This window comes from Lycorma delicatula, chromosome 2 (assembly GCF_047948215.1).
Source record: "Lycorma delicatula isolate Av1 chromosome 2, ASM4794821v1, whole genome shotgun sequence".
NCBI classification, from domain to species: Eukaryota; Metazoa; Arthropoda; class Insecta; order Hemiptera; family Fulgoridae; genus Lycorma; species Lycorma delicatula.
In genome coordinates this window covers 151803609-151828955 of record NC_134456.1, presented here as the reverse complement: position 1 = coordinate 151828955, position 25347 = coordinate 151803609, and the positions used below count along the sequence as shown (strand labels likewise).

General features: G+C 30.3%; 1 protein-coding gene across 7 annotated transcripts in view; it reads left to right on the top strand.

The window, feature by feature from the left end:
- The window catches only part of Pss (phosphatidylserine synthase 1 homolog l(3)77CDf), a 93376-nt gene that overhangs the window by 28575 nt on the left and 39454 nt on the right, over positions 1-25347 (top strand). For 4 of the 7 annotated variants that reach the window (XM_075356477.1, XM_075356475.1, XM_075356471.1 and 1 more), the window contains one exon: positions 1791-2013. In XM_075356477.1, coding sequence (XP_075212592.1) covers positions 1791-2013 — 223 coding nt within the window. Of the gene's footprint in view, positions 1-1790; positions 2014-12770; positions 13050-17050; positions 17194-21159; positions 25287-25347 lie in introns of those variants that run through there. The other 3 variants (XM_075356474.1, XM_075356473.1, XM_075356476.1) reach the window with 3 other exon arrangements.

The window sequence follows — 25347 nt, the reverse complement described above, 5'->3', positions numbered from 1 at the left end:
ATGTTACATCTCTTGAATGATACGTTGGTGTTGATTTAAGGCTAGAATCAAACACCAAAAAGAACAGTTTTAGTTGTGTGCTTGACCATAGATTAATTCTCTATTTTGCTGCTTAACAGCATCACTAGTAAAGATGGTGACTCATGAACAGGAAACCTTATGTGGTTTGCTAAATATGAATCTGTAGTTGCTGTTCAATGTGCATTGAACAGTAGAAAGTTTATTCGTCATCTTCCAAGTAACAATAGCATTCATTTACAGTATAATCAGTTTGAAACAATCTATTGTGAAAAATGAAAGGGTATTGGATGACCAAGGGTGTCTTAAAATATTTATGTGTCAGGAAGTCTTTTCTGCATAGTCCTAAGAAACCTTAAGGAAGGCTAGGCGTGAACTAGCAATGCAGTGATGACAGTGTGGAATGTTTTAAGGAAACACTATTTTCATCCAAATCATTTGCAGTTGTTACAGGCTTTGAAGCCTACCAACTAAGCTGTGCATGCTGGCTTAGCGATTGAAATGTTCCAGTGTGAAGACAATGACTTTCTTGATCCACATTGTGTTTAGTGGCGAGTTAACATTTCATCTTAGTGGAGACATTAACACAATTTATGTTTATATCTGAATGTCAGAAAATCCTCATGACTCTTACTATGCATAAAGGACTCCCCAAAATTATATGTTATGTAGTACAATATCCTAACGGCAAGTTTAGGAGCTGTTCTTTTTCACAGACGTGAGCGTAATGAGAATTGTTTATTTAGGTATGCTGCATACATGACTCTGTCCTTGACTGCAAGATGAACCAGATAATAGCATTCCTAATCAGCAAAACTCTGTATAGGATCGGTTGAATGACATTTACCCCGGTTGCTGGATCAGTCAACATTGACCTGATGACAGCTTGTTTGCAGTGTCCTCCAAGGTCACTTGATCTCACTTCATGTAATTTTTTCTTTGTGATTTTATAGAGTATCTTATTTACTTGTCACTACCTGATTTATTCAATTTAAGGTGCAGAATTGAAGTACCTGTTGTTTCCATTACTCCAGACATGCCAGTTAAAGTACGGGATGAATTTTCCTATCAGTTGGTGCTGCATGAAGAAAGGTGCTTGCTTAGAACACTTGTAGAGAAAAACTATAAGAGTTACTTTTTCATTTTATTAATGATTCATTACTGTCTCAAATTAAGAGATATTAAATAGTTTTAAAATTCCGATATTTTCTTTTGTACACTTTATAATCATAATGAAGTACAAAACACATTATAATTGAATATACACCAAGAAAATGAATAAAAAACAGGGTACAGGAAGACCTCTAGGCTGTAATTCCTAGAGGTTTTTTTTTTAAATTAACTGCAACTCATGACAATAATAAAGAAAAGAACAAGTCTTAGTGTGGTACAAAATCCAGATTTTTGCCATCAAATGATTTATAAGATATAACTTAAGGTTTTCTTTTTGCTGCATGCAGTAATTTCTTAAAATTATTATTTATATCTGCTGGACAGGTAACTATAAATAATGAGCTAAACTAAATGGTTGTTGAAGTAATTTTGTAAATAGAAAATGCTAAAAATTCATTTACAAGTAAAAATCAAATGCTCATTTAAACTGTTTTCATCACCATTAACTCTAGGAAAATTATATGTAAAACTAAATTAAAAAAAAAATAAATAAATAAATGAATATTAATAATTATGATTATTGCAATACTTGATGCATAATTCTGATTTGTGTTTTTTTTTTGTGGGCATTTATGTGTTTTATTTTTTTTCTATTTTAGGCAATATTACACATACGTAACAGATCCTCAGTGTAAACGTGTTGGAACTCAGTGTTGGGTTTATGGTGCAATAATGGCAACAGAAGCATTACTTTGCATTAAAAATGGAAAAGAATTATTCTCGCATACCCAAGCTATAAATATTATTTTCTGGCTTCTTCTTATTTCATTGCTATCGATACTGTGTGTTTATGGTTGTGTTCTTTGGCATAAATATTTTCAGGTAACATAATTTTAAATAATTTTTCCTTTTTTTTTCTATTTAGATTATGATGAGTTTTGTTGAATAAGTTTTTATTAACCTCATATAACTCATTGAACAGACCAAAAGTGTGTGCTTATATTTGCATGATGTAGCACAACAGCGTACATTTTTTCTTTTACTTTATCTCTGTAAATATATTAATTTATTTACTGCTAGGAGTAGGTTTTCAATTAAATTCCATTTCTGTGTGTTTTGACACTATTTTGAATCTAGCTGAGGAGATTGTTTAATTTAGGACTTTATGGTGTAGAGAAAATGAGAAATGTAAGGCATTGTATTTTTTCATCTGCCAATAAAATTTTATATACTTTGAGTATGATGTTTTAAAATTTTAAAGTATTTTATTGAAAATTATTTTTTCAGTTATGTTTTATAACTGTTTTGTCGATTGATTTCGTATGTTTAATTTAGATGAAATATTTATATACTTAACTGCACCTCCTGAAAGAAGAATTAATATCCAGGATGTAACATGAATAAAAGGCATAACTTCAGAAAGTGATCCACAGTATTAAAATAAAAAAGTTTCTATTAAAATTTGTCCATTTTAGAAGAAATGTTAATAGGAACATTTTGTCTTTTTTTTAAAAATAGAAATAAGCATAAAAATAGATAAAATATTCTAATAAAATTTAATCGGGTGGCAAAAGTAACTTACATCCACTCCAAATTTTTTTACAGTTGAGATAACTGGATGCCTTTTGCAGCATTCTTCCTTATAGAGGCTACTTCAGTGGATGCAGATTTCACTCTTTTTTATTTGCGGGGGGGGGGGGGTTCAAAAGTTTCAGATGGGACCAATGTTTATTTGATATTTTAAAGAGCTTGATGTAACAAGAAAAATGATCCTAATACTAGTGATAGGAAACTTTTCACTATGGGAGAGAAGCTTTCGAGCATCACTTGTATTACTGGATGGAGGAAGAGGAAGGCAGTTTGAAAATTTAATATGAGATGAGGAGCAATAACATTTTTTAATTGAAACAATTTTATTAGGCAGTATTTTTAATTCTTGAGTTTATAGGACTTTTTTTAAATAAAAAATAGAATTAATTATACATGAAAAAGTAATTAAATTGCAAACTATTATTTATTTAAATTAAATAAAATTCTTCATGACTGTAAGTTTAATTAAAGTAAGTATTTGAAAAATTAAAGGTGAGCTTACAACCATAGTTAACTGTCTGAAAAAAACTCATTGTTGGCCACCGTTTTGGATTGTGCATAAGAATTTAGTTTTAATAGTATCATTTTTCTTGTCTCATCAGTTTCTTTAAAATGATATATCAAATGACCATTGCTCCCATTTGAAATTTTGACCCCCCTCCCAGTAAAATCCCATCATGATCCAATTGTTGGTTATATGATAATAAAATAGGTCCTATTTTAGACATGCTTTTACTTTCCTGGTCATCTAATTAAATTGTATAACTGTACAGTATGCTATATAAAATTGTATAATTTTACAGTACGCTATATAAGGAAAAGTATGATAATCAGGTCAAATTTTGGGTGTCTGATTTTTCAGATCTTTACATTTCATGACTGACCAAAAAACAATTTTATTGTTGAAAAATTTTGGAATTTGTGTGTGCACGTGCGCGTGTGTATGTGTAACCCTGTTTTTGCTGATATAACCAGACTCAATGGACCGATCTGGATGAAATTTGAGATGATAATTTTGATTATATGGAGCATGATTGGCTTTTAATTTTCATCAATAGGAGAGGGAAGTACAATCATCACGGGCTCTCTATCTCAATATTTTACTCAAAGAGTAATATGATTGTTTTATATAGTTCTTTACTTGCATTCTTAAATACTTTAATGTTCAAATAATTTTCCTCCTAAGTAATTGTCTGTTGAGGATGAAGCCAAAATAGATTGGCAACTAAAGTTGCCTGTTTATTTTGTTTTTCGACAGAGGAAATAAAAAACCCTTCTGCTTTTATACTAAGTTATTCTGGCTGTAAGCCATCTTTTCTGAATATCTTTTTTATTGTTTTTCAACTTGATAGTGACACAGCAAAAGAAATTAACAAGCTTATATACAAAAAATTGTGCTGACTTCTCTTGCATAAAAAACCCGTCCAGCTTGGATTAAAGAATGTAACAGTGCATATTATTTACATTTAATAGGACCCAAATTTTTAAAACTGATTTGAAATAGTATTTTTTCAATCTTGGCTTCAAAACACCACTGGTTCTAATCTGTATTTATGTAGTTTTGTATGTCCATGACCTTGACGTTTAGAAATAGATTTGCAACATCTTAAACATTGCATGATAAGCTTGATTGTAGTGATGCACTTAAAAATGCGATTTGAAAATGAAAAACTGTTTTAAGTAATCAAAAAAAAAAATTAATAAGTTACGAAAATTGTTAAATTTCGTGAAAAATAAAATTGAAGTATGATGAATAATACATAATAGCCAGTTGTAACATAGTAAAAGGAATATAACTGACCCTTGGATATAGTATATTGATTAAAAAGGGATTAACATTTCAAATCATTTTCAAAAATTACCCCATTTATTTGTGTCGCATCTTTATGTCAAAGTAGTGAATAAAAAAATTTAAAGAAACAAAAACTTCTGATTTAAAATATTAAAGCTATCAACAGTGAGAAAGATAACAGATTTTTTTTTATGTAACTTGAATTCTCTCTTGTTCAGTGTGAAATAGTGAACTATTTTATTATAAGATGTTAATCAAACTTAGGAAAAACATTTATGATAAATAAAGAAGTACATGATTTAGAGGACATAAGTATGAATTATTTTTTTTGTACAGTTATGATAATTAAGTTAGCAATCCCAACCCCCAAAACTCTTCTGCTATTAGAATACAATGATTGTAAAGTTTTTAAAAATGTAATTGCATGAGGCAGTAATCTCATTCTAAAAGAAATGGAAAAGATTCTTTCTCCATTCTTTTCCTGTGACAGGAAAAAAATGATCTCTGTGAGAAGGAGGTGGTTTTTTTTGTATATTTTTCTTTTGCTAATCTTAAGCTACATATACATATATGTACATTTCAATAGACAAATGTTAAATGTATTTTATTTTAGCTGTAGTGAGATAACTTCAAATTATCATAGCTGTAACTCTTATCCAATAACTAACTGTCTTTTATACATTTTTCAACAAAGGACATAGAATTAGTCACTGGACAAGCATAAGCTGCCCCCTTTCCCTCAAGCTGTTGTTAAAAAGCTTCTTCTTCTTTAGAATTGTAGTTGCTACAGTAGACTTACTTTCCATAGCACCTATAGATACAAGAAGGGTTCCGACTAAGGTCATGTTAAGGGAGAAGATCAGATAACACACAAAGGGATTATGAAATTTTTAGGAAATTTAACCCCTTCACATCTGAATGCTTTATATTAGGTGGAAAGATATTTCCATGCTATAAGCTCTCGTAAATAATAAACTTTGTAATTTGTAATAAAAATTTAGTTTATTTTATGGGTAGTTCTGAGATGTGAATTATTATATCCAGTATAGTGGTACAGCATCAAAAACAAATGTTTTCAACTGAACTTGATTTAATTCAGTTGTATGTAGTATAATTGTATGTTTACCTGATTTACCACACAGCATACCGTTTCCCATTTATGTATTGTTTGATATTAATCTTCTTTTTCAGGAGGATTATTTTCTTATTAATGCATTGATTTTGTTTGATTTGCTGGACAAACACTAATTTCAGACAGAGTGAAACGTTTTAATTAATATTTATAGCATTTATTGAATAGCACTTATTTTGTAATTAAAAACTTACCTCTAGGAATTGTCTCTGAAAAAAAGATCTATCCCAAGCACCTGGTCTAGCACTGGTCTCTTGCTCGCAAGAGAACGTTTTTGAGTGTCCCAACCGCTGTGTGGTACCAAACCAGCTTTCCATTTCTGCAGATCTAATAGATTTAAAGTTTCTAGCAACATTTTGTGGGACAAACATGACTTGATGTATTTCATCACTGATTCAAAAAAATTATCAGAAAAAAATCTTGTAAAGTACTCTAAAGGTGTAAGTAATGCAACATCCTCATGCTTACTCCTGGATCATTGCACTTAATATTTGGTTGAATATAATAAAATCTTTGTCGCTTTTTTCTTCTTAGTAATAATGTCTTCTGGATCGGCGACATCACATATCTCATATGTTCATTAAGTTAGGCGTTGCAGTCACCACAACCTGTTTTCTCTGAAACTGTTTAAAGAACTACATCAGTAGTCTGAGGCAAAAGGGTGTCTTGTTCTCACACCTTCAATATCACTAAAAAATTATCTAAATCTGAAAGATTTCCATTTTTTGGGATGTCTAGGATGTTCGTTGTATATCTATTTCTGCATGAAAAAAATCCAACTTCTGAAAAGAGGAAGAAAAGAATTTCTGTAAGATCTGTCCACAAATTTTATACTAGTTTTGGTCTAATATCTATAATAATTTTGTAAATGCCCATTATTAAAAGAAAAATAAATGTTAAAAATAATTAAAGAATTAAATCAACGTAAAAAATGAATAAATAAGATTACATAAAAATAGTAGTTAGCAGTGTTGGTTCCAGCTTACAGCTGAAGTTCATGTTTTAGTAAACATTTTGTTTAGCATCCATTGGTATAGACTGAGCAGAATTAAGTACTAGAGAGATTGATTACATAAGAGATGGGATCAGAAAGTAACAAGAACTTTTATTTTTATGAAAAAGAAAATTGACTTATTCTTATATATTGATATTGTCCCTCTTCAAAGTAGTCCTGTGGAAATGCGACACACTTATGCCAGATTATGACACATTTCTTCCAGTCCTCAAAATATTATTGGAGACAATATTTTGATATAGACAAAAAATTTCAACAGCTTTGGAACAAATTTTACTGCTACTCATTTCATACCCAAAATGTCAGTCAAAATCGCTTCAAATGAGCCAAAAGATTCTCACCTCTTCATTAACTTCTCAAATAATTATTTATCAAAATGTCCTTTATTTTGTTGATATTTTTATTAGTTGTTGATGTGTTAGTAGTTGCAACCTTTTTTCATCTCCAGGCCTTATTTAAACTGTATCTGTTAACTCGCCAAAAGTCTTCACTGAGATCTTCACCTCATCATTGCACTTTATTTCATTTTTAATGGAAATTCTTTGTTCCATCATTTTCAAACAAAATAAGTTGCCATTGATAATAAAATACATACTTATTACTTGGCTGCCAAAATTGAACTACACATTTAATATAGTTGAAAATATTGATATACATTGTAGAGAATGCTGCCATCTAGTAGAAAAAAGAACACAGTTGAAAAGATGAGAATTAAATTCATGTTATTATTTGATAATACCTTGTATACTTTTACTTTACAGTAATATTGAAACAAAATTAATTTAAAAAAAAAATTGGTAACTTACTATTTACTACCATGAAAATGGCTTCGTCTTTTTTGCCAGTATAATTTAGTTATACATTTATCTGACAGGTAGCACTAGTTCCCATAGAAATAAATACAATGTGTAAAAACTTAAAAATAATAGTATAATTATGCTCATGGGTCTGAATGGAATAGGTAGTTCAATATCTTGTCCAGCCCAGGTTGCAAAATGAAATAGAAATCAAGGTACAATGTGTGTATGTAATGTTAAGTGCCATTATCATAACTGTTGTAATAAGTCGCCCCCAAAACCACAATCTTCTCAAGAATGACAAGTAGCACTGTTTTATTAAGATTTCTTCTCTCAACTTAATATACTGTCATATATCAGTATGTGAATGCTTTGAAAATGCAAGTGATATTCAGCTTTATAAGTGTCAAGTCTGTTTACCACAGTGCTGGCTCAACATCATTATTTACAGAAAGGCTAACTCTTGACGGGTGCCTTTCTCAGGTGCTTTATATGTACCACAGCTGTAAAAAAGACTGTGACAATTAGTTTAAAGGAAAAAATTAATATACCCTATAACAAACATTCACCCACAATAAGACATTTATGAAATAATTTGGTTACATTGCAAAATTTGAAACAAGTTTAGTATTTTTGTATCAGACTAACATGTCAGTTACACAAAAAAAATCTGTATTTTGTTTTGATTATTGATTCATTACCAGAAACAAAGTTTACAAACAAAATGTAATGAACTCAACGGTTTATATATAAATAAAACTATATCACATGCAATAATCCTCATGAAAATTTATAAAATGTTTTTATTTTCCTATGGATAAGCAAAAAGAAAGACTAATTGTATTAGAGTAATAGATTGATTTTAATAAGTGAATAGTGAAAAAAATCAAAACAGATGATCCAGATGTAACAGCTATGCTTTTATTACATATCAAATTTATAATAAATAATAATTTAATAAATTTCTTTTATATTTAAAAATAATCTCTATACAATATATATACAATGATGCCAGGAAGTTTAGGGACAGGTCTAAAAAAAACATAAACTTTTAAAAGAAAGTAGTTTTAATGATACAAAATAAGAAAATTATGTAGTCTACATACAGTACATATTTCAGTAGTTGATGAGGCCTCTCTTAGTCTTATAGCACTCCTTCATCCTCTTTAGCATGTAGTCTGTAAGCTTCAGACACTCATCCTTGTTAATGTTCTGCCAAATCTTCATCAACATAAATTTTAGTTTTGTCTTCTTAGGCTTTTGTTTGGCTAGATGTTGAACCATCCATATATTTTTTGGAGTTTAGAGGTCAGGGTTCCTTGCTAGTCCTCAAAGAACCTCAACATCTTACTTAGACCAGTCCGTAGTGTAGTGAGAGTTGTGACATGAGGGCGTTGTCTTGCTGGTAGATAAAGTTTTCACCAAGCAATTTTTTAACCGACAGATAGCATGACTTCCTTCATTGTTTGGCATATTTTATACTATTCATAATCCCTTCAACAAAAGAAAGCTTCCCTGGACCCTCGGATGTGATGGAACCCACATCATCACGGCCTCGCCACCAGCCTGAACTGTCAGAGCGATAAAGCAGGCAAAAATCTTTCAGTCTTTGTATGTCAGACCCTGATTCTGAATCTAGGAATTAGTTGAAATCGTCCTTCATCTGAGAAGACAATGTGCCTCCAAGCCTCCTTTAACCAGCCAAGTCGAGCCTTACACCAAATTTTATGTTACTTTTTAGTCAGATCATTTAGCAAGGGTTTCAGGAGTGCATAGAAAGAGCTACTTCCCGAAGCCTTGAAGACACAGTAGACACACAAATATTGAAGTCTGTGTCATCTTCCTTCATAACATACAATAAATCACTACAATTTGCATTTCTGTTTTTACATCTCAAAATTAAAAGCTTTCGATCCTGACGAGGCGAGGTTTTGCACAATCTGCCACTTTGTGGCTTCCTTAAAACATCTCACTGTGTTCTCAACTCATGTTTTAGACACGTTAAGTTTAGATGATCAGTATGAGTTACAACACTTTTGGATACTAGTAATTTGCCGCTTGGTGTCTTCAGTTACAAATGGTTGCCCCATTTCTACAGTATTTACTTACACAAAACAGTAAAAAGTGTTATAAGCGAGGTTATTAACAACAGTCTGACACAACGACAAGATCATGAGAGAGTGTACATGCAGCCAGCCAATCCACCAACAAGATGCAGAGAAAACATCTATGCAATCAGAATAGATCTAAATTTTGCCAGTTGGAAGTTATTATGGAACAAAATGCCCAAAATTGCCATCCAATTTCCCAAAAAAAAATTTATTTGAGAGGTGACCAAATGATTAGGAATTTTTTGTCCCCAGGTTGTATTATTATTTTATTATTAAATATTCATTTCCATTATTTCCCTTGTACAAAATATGACATAAAAGAGAATTGTAATATAGTTAGGAAACATAATACCTGCAAAGGATAACCTGACTGTGCAGACATGAACCACTTTATATAAATATTTCTAAAAAGGGAATATGAAAATAAAAACTATTTTTAAAATAAATAATAGTAAGTAAAAGTTATTTCAAACAAAAACTTAATTGTTAAAGATTGAGATCAATTAAAATTAAAACTTATTATCTTAGAAAATGACAATAGAATAAAAAAAAAATTGAGCATAGCAATATTATAGCAAATGAACACCCGCAACCATGTATTAAAATTCAACATTCTAGATTTAGTAGTAATATCAAGAAAATCAGAATATGAAGATGTAAATAATATTTATATTATTGTACACTTTTATGCTTATTTTTTTTTTGTCATTTTACTAGTTTGATGCAGTTCTCCAAGATTCCCTAACTAGTGCCAGTCTTTACATTTCAGTATACCCCCTTCATTGAACATCCCTAACAATTTGTTTTACATATTCCAAACATTGCCTCCTGCACAATTTTTCCCTTCTACCTGTCCCTCCATTATTAAAGTCACAATTCCAGGTTGCCTTAATATGTGACCTATAAGTATGTCTCCTCTTTTAACACTAGAAAAGGATCCAAGTGAGGTTGGCAGTTATCGGCCCATCAGTCTCTTGCCAGTTATCGGTAAGTTGCTTAAAAAGCTGGTTGTGGAATGGCTTTGGGAATGCATCGATATGAACTGTCTTCTAAATCCAGGCCAATATGGCATCATAAAAGGGGTTGGCACCGAGGATTGCATCTTAGATGCTCTTGCCGAGGTGGAAAGCGCCAACTGTAAATATGTTTTGACAATTTTTCTATAAAAATTGCTGCGCCTCTATGTATAGACATAGAGGCGCAGCATTTCCTTCTTTGAGTTGTATTCTCTATGAGTTGGAATGCCGCAATGTTCCCGTAGCCCTGCAGGCCCTAGTATGTGACTATTTGTTTAACCATACGGCTCTGTTTAGAGATGCACACCTGGCTGTAGAAAATTCCATTACCAGGGAAGCCCGCAGGGTTCCGTTCTGGGTCCCCTGCTGTGAAACCTGGTATTTGATGGATTTCTGGGATTGACATTTCCCGAAGGGGTCACGGCTCAGGCTTTCACTGATGACTGTCTCCTCTTAGTTTGTAGTAATTCATGACCATAGCTAGAAGACCGGGTGCAGGCAGCTTTGTCAACCACGAAGGACTGGATGGACATGCAACATTTAAAGATTTCTGTGCCCAAGACATAGTATATGCTTCTCAAGGGTGCAGACAAGTTATCGTACAGTTGTAAAACCCCCACATTAAGTATAAAAGCTGTGTGATCAGCCGAGCTAAAGTTCATAAGTACCTAGGTATTTTGTTTGATGAGAAGTTTGGTTACTTGCAACCATATTAGGCAAGTAACTGATTTGGTACATTAGGCAAATAAGTCCATTTGGAGTAGACATCGTCTCTGTGATGCACAAGCTTAGGAGGATTGCTTGGAAGGACTACGGGCTGTCAGGCCGTCATTGGTACATGGTGTACCAAGGTGTCTTTGAAAGTATGGCCTCTTATCCTGCATTCATTTGGGCACATAGGTTGGACAGAAATAGAACACTTATTCAGAATTTAAGGAGTGCCCAGCACGGAGCCTTAATAGTATGCACTGGTGTTTTTAAAACAACTTCCTACAAGGCTACCACTCCCAATCAATTTAGAGATGGAAGTTGCAAAGAGACAGGGAGGCTGAGGTATTTGGGATGTGGTTTTGAGCCAGGCCTTTACCGGAACAGAACGGTGATCTTAATGCACCGATTCTAAATTTCATTCAGTTGCCCATCTCCGTCTGTGGAAGAGGCTTTACAGCCTTGCGATGGATGCATGGCAGCAAGAATGGCGCCAACCCATTTTAGAATACATGACAAGTGAGCGGTGGGACACGAAGCAAGTGGTGTGTGGCACCATACTTAGTGCACTCACGCAATCAGGTTAACTCTAGGAGCTGGTTAGGACACTGGTCGCTAAACTGATGTTTAGCGAAATGTTTCTTTCTTCATCAATTTGCCGCAACACCCCTTCATTTGTCATTTTATCCACCCATCTGATTTTTAACATTCTCCTACAGCACCACATTTCAAAACCATCTAGCTACTTCCGTGTGTATATTCTTCCATGATGATTTTTAAACCGAATGTTGGCTGTTACTAAATTATACTTTGTGCAAAACTCTATAAGTTGGTCCCCTTTTTCATTCCTTTTGCCCAGTCCATATTCATCCACAATATTTCTTTGCCTTTTACAATGTTTGCATTCCAATCTCCAACTATTTTTAAATTTTCATCCCCTTTTATGTGTTTAATTGTTTCATCAATTTCTTTCTATACATACTCTACATCATCATCATGGACACTTGTAAGGGATATAGATGTTAACAATTGTTGTCGGTTTAGGTTTTGATTTTATCCTTATTACAATAATTCTGTCACTATGAATTTTGAAATACTCTATTCTCTTCCCTATCTTGAAGCCTGCCCTTTATTTGAAGCTGTGATAATTATTCTAAAATCACCTGACCAAAGGTAGTTTCCTCTTCCCACCGAACCTTGCTAATTCCTATTACATCTACTCTTAATCTATCCATTTCCCTCTTTAAATTTTCTAATCTATGAACCTTCTTAGACTTTTAACATTCCACACTCTGACTCAGAATGTTATTTTTTAATTTTCTGGTGAACCTTCCTTAGTAGTCCCCACCCAGAGATCCAAACGGGGGACTAGTTTACCTCTGGAATATTTTACCAAGGAAGATGCCTCCATCTTTGTTACTACAGAGTTACAGTTTCTTGAAAAAAAAAAAGCAGCTGTAGTTTTGCATTGTTTTCAGCTGCGCAATTCTTAGAAGATTGAGTGATGCTGATATGGCCGTTTAAGTTCTCCTGACCTACACCCTTAACAACTACTGAAAGAGCTGCTGCTCTCTTGTAGGAATCACTCCTTAGTCTGGCTCTTAACAAATACATCTCCAATATGGTTGCATCTTTATTCCAGCTACTCTGTAACATTGAGCACTAAGCCCTCTCACCATCAGCAAGATCTCAAGATTCATAGAGGAAGTTATGCTTATTATATCGTATAAATTGGAGTAAAATTAATATTGTTATGTTGTTAACATTATTTTGTTACAATATAAAATAATCTTAGTATTAATATTAGAAATATAATTATAAATTTGCCCTTAATAAGTTTGCCTTCTTTGTTAGGATTTAGCTGTGTTACAGGATTTTATATAAAAAACAAAAAAAAAACGTTATAAAGATGAATTAGAAAATTAATTAATTTTGTATCATTTAGACAGGATGGCAAAAACATGTTTAGAATAGTGTGATTCATAGATATTTTTTGTCATTATCCACTCATCTATTTAAGTTTTTTTGCTCATCTTGCTATACCTAAATTTAGTAGGAATAAGATTTATTAGTTTAGCAAAAATATTCATGAATGTCTTTTGCATATTACTGATAGATCATTTCAGGGTATTATAAAGTTGATACTAGATAGCCTCAGATTATATATGAATCACTGGTATTAAAGAGGTTTATATATTTGTTAATATATAAAGAAATGCTTTTGACATAGAGCTGTCTCATTGTTAACATGTTAAATTCCCTAAATAGGTCCCCTATAGAGTAAACTCTGGATCTATGTATAGCTGCTTTTATTAAAGTGTTTTTGAAGCACATATGCTTTATTAAAGTGCATGTTTCTTGCCTTGCCCCATGAACATATTCCATACTGCAATATTAACTGAACATATGCAGAATATACAAGTCTAGTGACAGTGTTATTTTGTTGTTTACCAATTTGGTGAAATTTATGGATTAAGCACATATCTTTATTTATCTTTTGCACTTATTGTTAAATGTGCATATCCCATTTAAGGTGAGGGTCTGCCCAGATGCCAAGATATTTTATTTTATTCACTTTTTCTGGTTTGGGACACGCATTGAGTAAAAATTGGCCTCTTACAGATTATTGAATGCATGGTTAAATTATTTAGGTTAGGAAACTCACTAACTACCGTGATTTGTAGAAAATGTCATAAACATACTTTTTTTAACATTTATGATAACATTTTTTTAATATTTAAGGTTAGATGTTCATCAAAACAAGCTTTGACACCTCCCATCAAAACCATCAAGACTTGAACAAAATGGTCATTTAACATTTTGAGGGTCTATTTCTAGAATAATTTTTGTTTTTTTTTAATATTTAATAGTTCATTTATATAGTTCATCTTTTTACAGTTTTCTTTACCTTATAAAATTTTACTTTTATATTAGTCATGTTAATATTTTTTAATTAGTTTGCCTAAAAGATTTTTCTGTGTTTTTTATATTTAACCTTTAAACTGACAGTGAAAGATTGTTTGAGGAGTTATGTATAATTAATTATAATAAATAATATATATAATATAAATAATATAATTATATGTATAATAAATAGTTATCCAGTTTTTTACAGGTTTATATTTGTGTGTTTTTGTTTTTACACATTACATTTTGTATATGATGTCATTTTATTCAAAAAAGAATTTAGTAGATCAACGTCTGTGCATACCCAACAATATTCTTCCATTTTTCTACTTTAAGATTTTGCACTAACTTTTTGTAATCTACTTATTAAATTACTGCCCTTTAGTATAGTTATTTACCTTATTTTCCATTCCAAGATGGAGGGTAGTGCAAAAATGATTGAAGATCTTAGTCTTAAGAATTGATCCAATAATATTTTCAAAATAAAAATTAGTATTCTTGGGGAATATGTGATCGATACAAGATTCGGTATTTTCTTGTACCCTTGTGGGTTTATATGACTTAAAGTCATTTAATAATAGTATACTGAAATATTCATAAGCTTTGTTTATGTTTCTGTTTAAGTGGATGTTCATATCCCCGATTAAGGTAATGTTATCACTGTCCCTAAATTTTTGTAAACACTCATTCAAACTGTTAAGGAATGTATCCACAACTGCAGATGTTGATCTATAAACAGAAATGAGAGTAATCTTTTATGATAGTTATGCCGTAACAAAGCTACAGTAAAAATCTAATAGCTGTAAGACTAGCTATTCAGGAAAAAAAAATTTAGTCAGAAAAACAATTTTTTTTAGTCCTGTTTTAAAAATGAAAACTCGTAATTAGATGCCTAAAAACATTGACTGAAATACAGTTTGTTGTGGGACCAAAGTGGATTTGACAAAATGTAGGCCTATCTCTAACTTTCTGGCAACTCTGTATATGTAAAATACATAATAAATAGTTGTATGTGTGTGTTTTTTTTAATATTGAAATTAATCATTTTACGATTCATATTGTTCCTCATAAACCACCTAAACAGAATTTCAATTTGATAACCACCAGACAGTATTTGAGGAAGACATTCTTATAAAAACAGCAACAGATAGCAGCACTTAAATAATAAATTAATATGTAGATTTCATTATAATATTACAGCAAACATTACATCATGTGCATGCTTTAATTTTAATGACAAGTACATTGTTATTTTTCTTTAATATGCAATTTAATAAAATGAATTTAATCATTACTGAGGATTCAAGATCCTGTGAAAGTACTTTCATGATAAAATTAAGGTAAGAAATTGTCTCGTCTCAATATTCTGTATTAGGTGATTTCTGTCACTAAAAAAAAATATATACATATACATATTCAAAAAATAACAACTTAACCACCAAAATGCAGTTGTTATTTTTTGAGTTTAATTAGTACAATGGTCAATATGTTAATATATATATATACACACACATTTTTCACATGTACGCATAATGTCCCAAGAGGTATTTGCGAAATTTAAGGAATTGATTTAGGACATTAAAATAAATGAAAGGTTCAAAAACAGAATGGTGAACAGAGAGAAAATGAAGCGAGGTTGGGCATTTGTCCAGATGAAATATATACTTGGGCTGTTCATTAAGTTATCAGCCTGACAAAGGAGACACAAGATTTTTCAGAATTTTTTTTTATTTTTCAATGTTTGGTTTCTTTTTGACTTAGCAATTCAATTCATTTAGACCAATGACTTTCCAACTTTTTAATTATGTGATTTGTCCAGTTCTGCGAAATGAGCAGTTGTTTCAGCTATGAATGTGTTATTTTGCAGAAACAAAACTCCATGAGACGTGTTTGTAGACACATCGTGAAAGAGTACTGTCTTTTTGTTTAGATGCAGACAGTTAGCCTTCATTGGGTGTAGTAGTGAAGCATAATACTTCCTGGTGATGGTCCTCCCTTTTTCAGTGTAGTCTTTTGGCGCTACACCATGAGAATCCCAAAAACCAGTAGTAATGAATTTTTTTCAGCTAGAACTGTTTTTTCTCTCTTTGGTGTACTTCAAACTCCTCCCACCCACATTTTGGACTCTAGCCTGTAATTGTGAATTTGCGTTTCATATACTGTTATAAAATGAAGAAACTCAGCAAATTGCAATTACATGTCTTAATACCCTCAAGATGTAGTTCAGTCAAATGCGTTTTTTGTTGTCTGTTAACAAGGAAAGTATCCATTGAACAGAAAGCGTTTTCATCCCCAAAACATTATATAAAATAAAGTGGACACAATCTACTGACATTTTAGCTAACTTGCGTACCACCATTAGACTGCAATCATTTAATGCAGCATTATGGATTTTTATGATGATTTCATTATTCGTAGCAGTCTTTGAGTGCCCCAAGCATTCACTTTCTTGAATGGATGTATGACCACATTTAAATTTACCTGCCCATTTAATTACCTTTGTTTTGTGAAAACTAAGGGTAAGAATCCTTTAATACTTTTTGTATGTCCATCACGGTTAAGCCTTTTAAAACAAAGTACCTTATAATAGCTCAAATTTCAGTTTTATCCATTTATTCAGAAAATATCAAAACTTGTTTACTTTATTCAATCATTGCAAACAAGCAAATAAATGCACGCATCTGGAACTTCATAGTATGCTATTTACAGGCGTAGTAGATAAACATTGTAGTCATTTGGTCATACCTGCACCACTACGTCAGGCTGAGACTATTGAACCCTAATATTAAATATATATACATATATCTTTAATAAATTTCTAGCACTCTTATGTTGGATTTGCGATTTTCAGATCTATGAAATGCTGAGATTCCACTGTCAATCTTATAATTACCTGAAAAAGGTCAAGAAATCAGCTTTTGAAATCTGTGTAGACTCCTTCTAATTATTATTTTAGTCAGCATTCCTTTCTAATTAAATAGTTTTTGTATGCATTGACTTGAAATAAAAATTTTTATGACATGAAATCAATGCCAATTCAAATTTTTCCATAAACAATAAGTTTTTTATTTGAATGAAATATAGGTATGAAGAACTGTAAATTTTGCAGGGTTTTCATATGAACATTTCATACGTCTCTCTTTGTTTAATGTTAACGTTAGAGACGACATAAACATGTTTTTATGTTATAAAAATAGAGAAATTTCATAGAAATTTAACATTTCTATTTTATCCATAGCATCAACTAAAAGGATTGATATATACTTTGAATTTGATTTTGATGCAGACTTCAAAATTTATTTTAAAAAAATGAAATGTCAGCACTGTACAGTATCATTAATCTGAGGGTAATATATTCCATGAACTGTCATGTGTATGTGAAACCAGTAGGAATATTAAGTAATATTAATTTACACATATATAAGTTTTTCTGTAACATCCTTAGGTTGACGTGAAATTAGAAATACTCATATAAAGACAGTAGCGTAAAAAAGTAAACTAATAAATCCCAACTAAAATCCTCAGTAACAAATACAATTGTAAAAGGGATTTGTGCATTGTGTTTTGCAAATTACCAAAATTCAGTAATTATCTCTAGAAGTTGATAAGTCTAAAATTCAGTAAGATATTTCATTTTTAAAAGTAAAATACATAAAAATTAAGTTCATCATTTGAATTTAAGAAATTTGTGATATATGTAAAAAAAAAGTGAAAGTATTTTTTTATGGTTTTACAAGAAAAAAAGGTGTTTGCCTCCCAGAATTCATAAGAATAATAAGTTTTGGCATAAAAATTTATTTGATAATTGTTTCAAGATTATTAGTTTGTATAATATTGTTGAAAAGACAATATCCATAACTATTGATGCAGTATTAATTAAAATAAACTATAATATATAAAAATGATTCTTGTAGTAAGAATTTTCATGACTATTTGAAATTCTTGTGACATTCATTGCATCAAATCTTTCTGATCTTTAATATGCTTGTTCATTATGGACACAATTGTAGCATTCTATTCTGTCAGAAAGAAGAGATTTTTTTGCAAAGCATTCAAATTTTGATCAAAAGAGTGTACATGTTTTATTGCATAATAGTTATATTTATGCTTAAAATTTTTTTAAAAATTATATTGTTTACAACAGATTAAAGAAAAAATTTAATTTTTTCTTTAGCCTTAAACTAGTGAATTAGTAGTCCCTTGTCCAATATTTTTGTAGTTATTTTTACAGTTTAAAGAGAAAAAAGTGTAATATGAAATCTATAAGAGAGTCATTCAATAATTATAATTAAAGAAATGAAGAACTGCAGACTATTATTTATTCAATGACATTGATATTAATGTTGCTTTTCAATATAATTGCAAATAGTTTTTCCTTACACTTAGGTACTAGTAAAGAATTGTTCACCTGTAGCCTAGCCATTCTTGACCAATGCATTGTTGCCAAACTTGATGTCATGTAAGACACTTTGAGAACACAACAAAAAAAGTTGACGGTGTGAGATTTGGACTATAAGGTGAATGAGACAGGACCTCCCAACCCTATTTTTGAATTTCTTCCAGTGTCTTTTGTGCAGTATGGGAGTGGGCATTACCAAGCAGAAAAATTACGCCTTTTAAGAGAGAACCAGTATGTTTCCTCCTTATTGCAGGTTTTGCTTTATTTTGTAGCATGTTGTGATATTACTTGCTGTTGATTGTATGTTCGAATCACAATAGATTAGGCCTTTATAGACCTAAAACACCATTAGCATCACTTTACCGGTTGACCCATAGGTTTTGAATTTTTCCTGGCAGGCAAACTGTTTCCATTCCATTATGGTGTTGGATAATGGATCAAAATGATGTTTCCAAGTTTCATCACAAGTTATTGCGATCTACAAAAACCATTTTCCATAATAAAGATCATAGTTTTAGTTGTGCACAAATGTGGATTCTGGTGTTTGTGATTTTCAGTTAATCATCTCAGAATTCACCTTGAATAAATTTTGCAGTAATTTAATTTATTTTTATTTTTCAGTAATTCTTGCTTGTAGTACGAGTATCAGATATACTTGCAATACAAATTTCAACATTTCTGAAATTTTTGTGTGTGTCCTTAAATAAGATCATTAAAGTAATTTTGCAAAGCATCACTCAAAATTTCCACCAGTCTTCTGCTATCATGGAAATTGTCCATCCACAGAAGCAAGGACACCTGTTCTGCCCAATTTATATGGTTCTAACTACAATATAAAAATATTGAGTGATTACATTTTTCACTGTTTTCTGTCATGGATTCCAGTTTGAATTTCAGGCGGTTTCGGCTTATTCTATTAAAGTAGTTTTTCATTTTGTCCTCTGCAGCAACACTAGTTATCAGATTTTCTATAAAATGTTGAAACTTTTTGTTTGACCTTGCCCAGTTGTGGGAGGAGGCAAAATAAACAGATTTTTTTTTTTAGATGGTTTATACAAAATAAATGGTTTATAATTTTTTTTAGGTTCTATACAACTTAAACATTCTGGTCTCCCTCAGCATATCTTCTTTTCTTCCTTTCACTTCCCTTGTTTTCAAAAACCTGAAATATTTTTGAAGTATTTTTTCAGTGCCTCCACTGTTTTTTTTTCTAACATCAGAAAAATGTTTTTCTTTTATTTGGCTTTTCATTTGAGGAAACAGAAAAAGATCATGAGGTGTAAGGTTGGATGCGTGGGGATAATAAATAAAAAACTGTCAAATGTTTCTTTACAATTGTTTGAACACAAAGCTATGTGAGCATTGTTGTATTAAAGAATTCCATCATCACTTCTACATTTCATTTTCAAATCATCTGTTTCATAAGATACAGATGTTTGTATATTATCTATCATAAAAGTGCCAAAATTCCTAAATTATTGCTTGGAAAATCCAAAAGTATTAATAACAATCAACCTTACTTATTATGATTGATAATGAATGTGATTGATGTCATGTCTAACTTCCTTAGAATTGCGTTAAAAAAGTATTAATTAGAATAGTTTTAACTTTGTTGATTACCACTTATTTTTGGGCCCTTATAAATCTTCCTGCACTGATTTTACTCAGTACTCTAAATAATAATGATAATGCACTTCGACAATTGTAAATATTTTTTCCCGTACATTTATTAATTATAAAGAAAAAATAATATGACCTGGCTAGAAAAGTAATTATATATTTGCAGGTCATTGTATTAATTATAAGTATTTCAAAAATTTCATTTGATTTTGATTATTTTATTTCAAGGTCTTCTATTTAATATTTTTTTAAATTTGTGCAGTTTTCTTACCTTTATTTCTGTAAATGATATAATTTTTGTTACATTTTCCAATGAAATGTTTTATCTTAGAAAAATTTATTAATTTTTTGTTTTTTAATTCATCTTTTATTTACTGTTCATTTAATGTAATTCATGTATAAGCAATTGAATTTTAATTTTTGTGTTTTGGGAACATGTTTTTATAAGTTCAAATTGTAAGGGCCTTTTCTTAGATCCAGTTACGTTTCTAATTTATTTTAAGTCTGTTATTTTTGTAGTCATTAGAACGCGAATGAAATTTTTAGATCAGCATATGTAGATTTAAACTTTAATAAAAAATAAATTTAAAAACAAAACACTTCAGATGCTTCCAAACCTTTTTAAAATTATGATGCAATTATCAAAGCATACATCCACATATTAAAAAAACAAATACACACATATAAATATATATCATAATATAGGCTTAAAATTCATTCAGTAATGTACCGATAATTAAAATTTCATTATAATTCAGTTCCCTGATTGGTAAAGTAAGTCTACCCTTACTTATCTTAATTAGCTTATATTTTTATAGACTTCAGAAATTATCTGTTAATCAGATTAATTGTAACATTTTAAATTTTTTAGTTTTTTTTTTTATTAAAGATACATTTTTTTATTATGTTTTTATTTTAAAGATTAATACTTATTGTTGTAGTGGAAGGGTGTCAGATGCCTAGACATGCTGCTAAAATTTACAATTCTAAATAATTTTAAAGTGAAAGTGAAAAAAACCTAAGGAAAAAACATTGAAATGTTATTAAACTAAAAGGAGCTCTGTCCTGGTTGAATCAAATCAAATACTAATTTGTGAAAGAAATTTGTTGTGACATGTAAACTCAGTTTAACGAAGATATTTTACATTTCAGATTAAAAATACTTTGGTACGATTTGAATTTAATTACTTTTAAATGTTTTATATAGCTGTAAAATCAGTTTTGTTTGTATTTCAAAATGGCTGATTTTGTATTTGTTTTTGTATTTATATAAATTAATATCAATACAAGGTACAGTCAAAAAATTCCAAGATTGTTCTGTAAAAAAAATTTACACAGTGCAGTACGGACAAGTTTGTGTAGCAGTGACTCATGCAGTCACTGATTCATGCAATCAGCATAGTGGTGTTTTATATACATGAGGATATGTGTTACATCTATTTTGTTACATGTTCACATGCGTGGACGTTTTAAAAGTTTCGTTGTAGACTACAATTTAAAGTAGAGAGGCAATATTAAACCAAACTCTGGAATTCAGCAGGTGCAGGTACATGATAATACAGCGATACACTAGACAATGATTTTTTAATTGTGCTTGTGTCTGAAGACTAGGAAAAGTCAAGTTGACCTACATGAGCATTATTACCAAAAATGTGGGGGAAAAATTGGGCAGCTTATTATTATATAAGAATCATGAGTTTACTAAAGTAATTGTAAATGATGTTAGAAACAGCGCAGACAATTTTAAATATGTACTGCTTTGCTGCCAAGATCATGCCCAGGCTCCTGACTCCCAAGCAGAAGGAGAACAGAGTCATAATCTCAGGATCTTCATTAGTAAGAACAGGAGACTCCAAATTTCATGTTAACGGTCATTACCATTTAAAAGAAGGTGAGACAAATCAGTAGTATGACTGATGGCATATTCATCACACCCTTTAACATTTGTAGAGTTATGCACCTTAAATTTATTTTCAATTATCTGTCAGTGTTAAGTTGTAATGGAATATTCTAAAACATCTGAGGGAGAATATTCAATAATAATATTGTGAATTATTCTATGGGTAATAAGTGTTTCATTAGTTCTTCCATCAATACGCATGAGTTTTTCAAGTAGAAACTAAGAATGTCTCTGTACTTCCCAAATATACTGTATAGATTTGGCTTCCTGTAACTTCTTCCTCTTTCTTTAAACTCCAAGAGTTGCTATTTTGTATCACGTAGTGGAACACTATTTGTCATAGTAAAAGCTTTTCATACTGAAAGAACAGAATTCCTAACAGTAAATTCAGTGGTGAATCATTGCACAAGGAGATTACTTTGAAGAAGTCAGGGGTGGTAGCCGTATTTAAATCTGGTACTGTTTATCAGACCTAGTCTTGGAATTTTTTGATCACTTGTTATTTGCTGTTATTAATTTTGGTAGTTGCTATGTTGTTAAATATGACTTGAATTAAATTGGACTTGAGCATGAAAAAACGTTTTATACCATTTATCAGTCTTTTATTTTTCTAATTTTAAAAATAATTTTATTTTATAAATAATAATAATAATAATAATTATTACTTCACAGTCTAATATAAATATTCCTTAAACTTTTTACATCTTTTTTTTTAAATAGATTTTTGATTATGTTGTTATTGCAAATTATAAATAACATTTCTTATTAGATTAATAGTTTTAGCTATTACATTTCTTGTATTATAAAACACTTTTATTTTGCCAGGTCCATTTTAAAAATAATTCTTCTAGTAACTGAAGAATTTTCATGACTATTTGAAATATCGCTTTCTTTTGACATTCATTGCATTTTTAAACATCAAATTTTCATGTGATCTTTAATATGTTTGTTCATTATGGATACAATTCATTCTATTCTGTCAGGAAGAAGAGAATTTTTAGCAAAGCGTTCAAATTTTGATCAAAAGAGTACACATTTTATTGCACAATAGTTGTTTTATTTATGCTCAAATTTTTTCTAAAAATTATGTCACTTTTTGTCGTGGGTCTACTTACTGCCTTTTACAACAAAGTAAGTAAAAGAAAATCAGTTTTTTCTTTAACCTTAAACTGCTGAATTAGTAGTTCCTTGTCCACGTTTTGAATATTTTCCTTGTTATTTTAACAGCGGTTTAAAAAGAAAAAAGTTTAATTTGAAATCTGGTTTTTTGTTTGAGATGACTATTAGTTCACAGCTCCCAGCTTCTGGTCAGGTCTGCTTGAAGTGCAAGCCTCACAATCTCTTTTAGCTTGCCATTATATCTGTTCACCATCCTTTTCCCCTCTTTTGTGCACAATCTGTCATTCCTTTTCACCATTTTTTTCTCAGCCTACTTCTTGATCTACTTTCTGCAGATTTTCATAGTTTTCTTCATAGATTTTCCTAGATATTCTCCCTTCTGCTATTCTTTTACATTTCTTTTCCATACTGTTACTTTAAACTGTTAAACATAAGGCATCTAAACTCTTGATTCTGTTTCTTAGTTTTTGTACTTTTATATTTTTTTTCTTTGTGAACATAGTTTATCTTTCTTGTTATCTTATATATAACTTTGAATCCAGATATTATTTTCCCTCTAGGTTCAACAAATTTTATTTATATTATTTTATCATTCCGATAATTTAGTCTATTAAATTTAAGTATGTTTAAATTTGTAACAGCATGTAGAATAATATCAGAATTATATAAATAAAACACATGCCTAACAATTTTATTAATTGGCATCTATCTACCCCAGTTCAGTAAACAGAGTTTAGAAAAAAAAATTGTCGGATTACATCACTTGTGCAAGTAAATAGACAAACTATATTTATTTATTCATTGTTACTAAGTTCTTTTCTTGCTTAAATATTTAACACAGCAGTTTAGCATGTAGTATGTGCAAAATTTAGTTACCTTAGTAGTGGCTAGATTTTGCTTGAACTCGTGTAAGTCCAGTTAATGTCGTAGCCAAATTAAGATTTGACTAATTTACCTTCTGATATATAATCATCCAATCTTTTGGTTGTATATGTACATGGATTGCACATGATGATTATTTTCAGGTTTAAATTCTATCTTTTGTTTTTTAGTTAAAATAATATGGCAACTTGTCTCACCTCTTATCACCGGTGTTACAGTATATTGTTATCTTTTGTTACCAGTTACTTACTACAGTACTGTTGATAAGCCATCTTTTCAATGATACTATTTCATGAGCATATTGTTATACATAAATTTTTCATTTATGTTGCCAATTTTTAGAAATAAGTTGCATCATTCTTCCATTTGTATAAAATTGAATACTGGAAATAAATTGTTTTTTCTTTATTATCAAGCAATTTTTAATAAATTTAGTTTTTCCAGCTGGTTAAGAGTAAATTGTAATTTTGTGTATATAGATGATAATTAAAACTGTTAATTCTTCCACATAGTTAATAATGTGACTTGTCGGAACTGTTCCTGTCCTTCTTTATGAACAAAAAATAACGGTTTAAAACTTAAGATGCGTATTGGATAAAATTCAGATGTCCTAATTTAAACAAACTTTAATATTTTTAAAAACTGGCAAATATTTGTTTTCTCTCTCTCTCTCTCTCTCTCTCTCTCTTTCTCTCTCTCTCTCTCTCTCTCTCTCTCTGTGTGTGTGTATGTGTACACACACTTTTTACTTATTAATGCAGAAGAAAAGTGTCCACTCAAAAATTTAATTTTCCAATAGAAAGAATATTACCCAAAAAGTTTATTCAAATTCGGATCTTTAGATTCTGAAAGAAAAACTCATCATTTTTTTCTGTAAGTTGTAACAAAGCTCCAATAATTTTTTTATGTTCTGCTAGTTAATTAGTTTTCTAATCCATAAACACCCCAAAATAAATAAAATTTTCCCAAATTTTATGTTTTTTCATATGAAAATAATTACATTTTTGTGATGAAATTTAGTAGGTAACACTTAGAAGAAATATGTTTTTTCTTTTTAAAGAATATATTGTTCACAATAACAATTTAATTTGTAAAAATTAAAGTAAAGTAAGTTCAAAATAAATAAAAAAATTGTAATTAAAAAACAATTAAAAATAGACCTAAGTATTGAAAAACTTATAAAAAAAAATTGAAAGTTAAATCGTTAAAATAAATACAATTTAGGTGT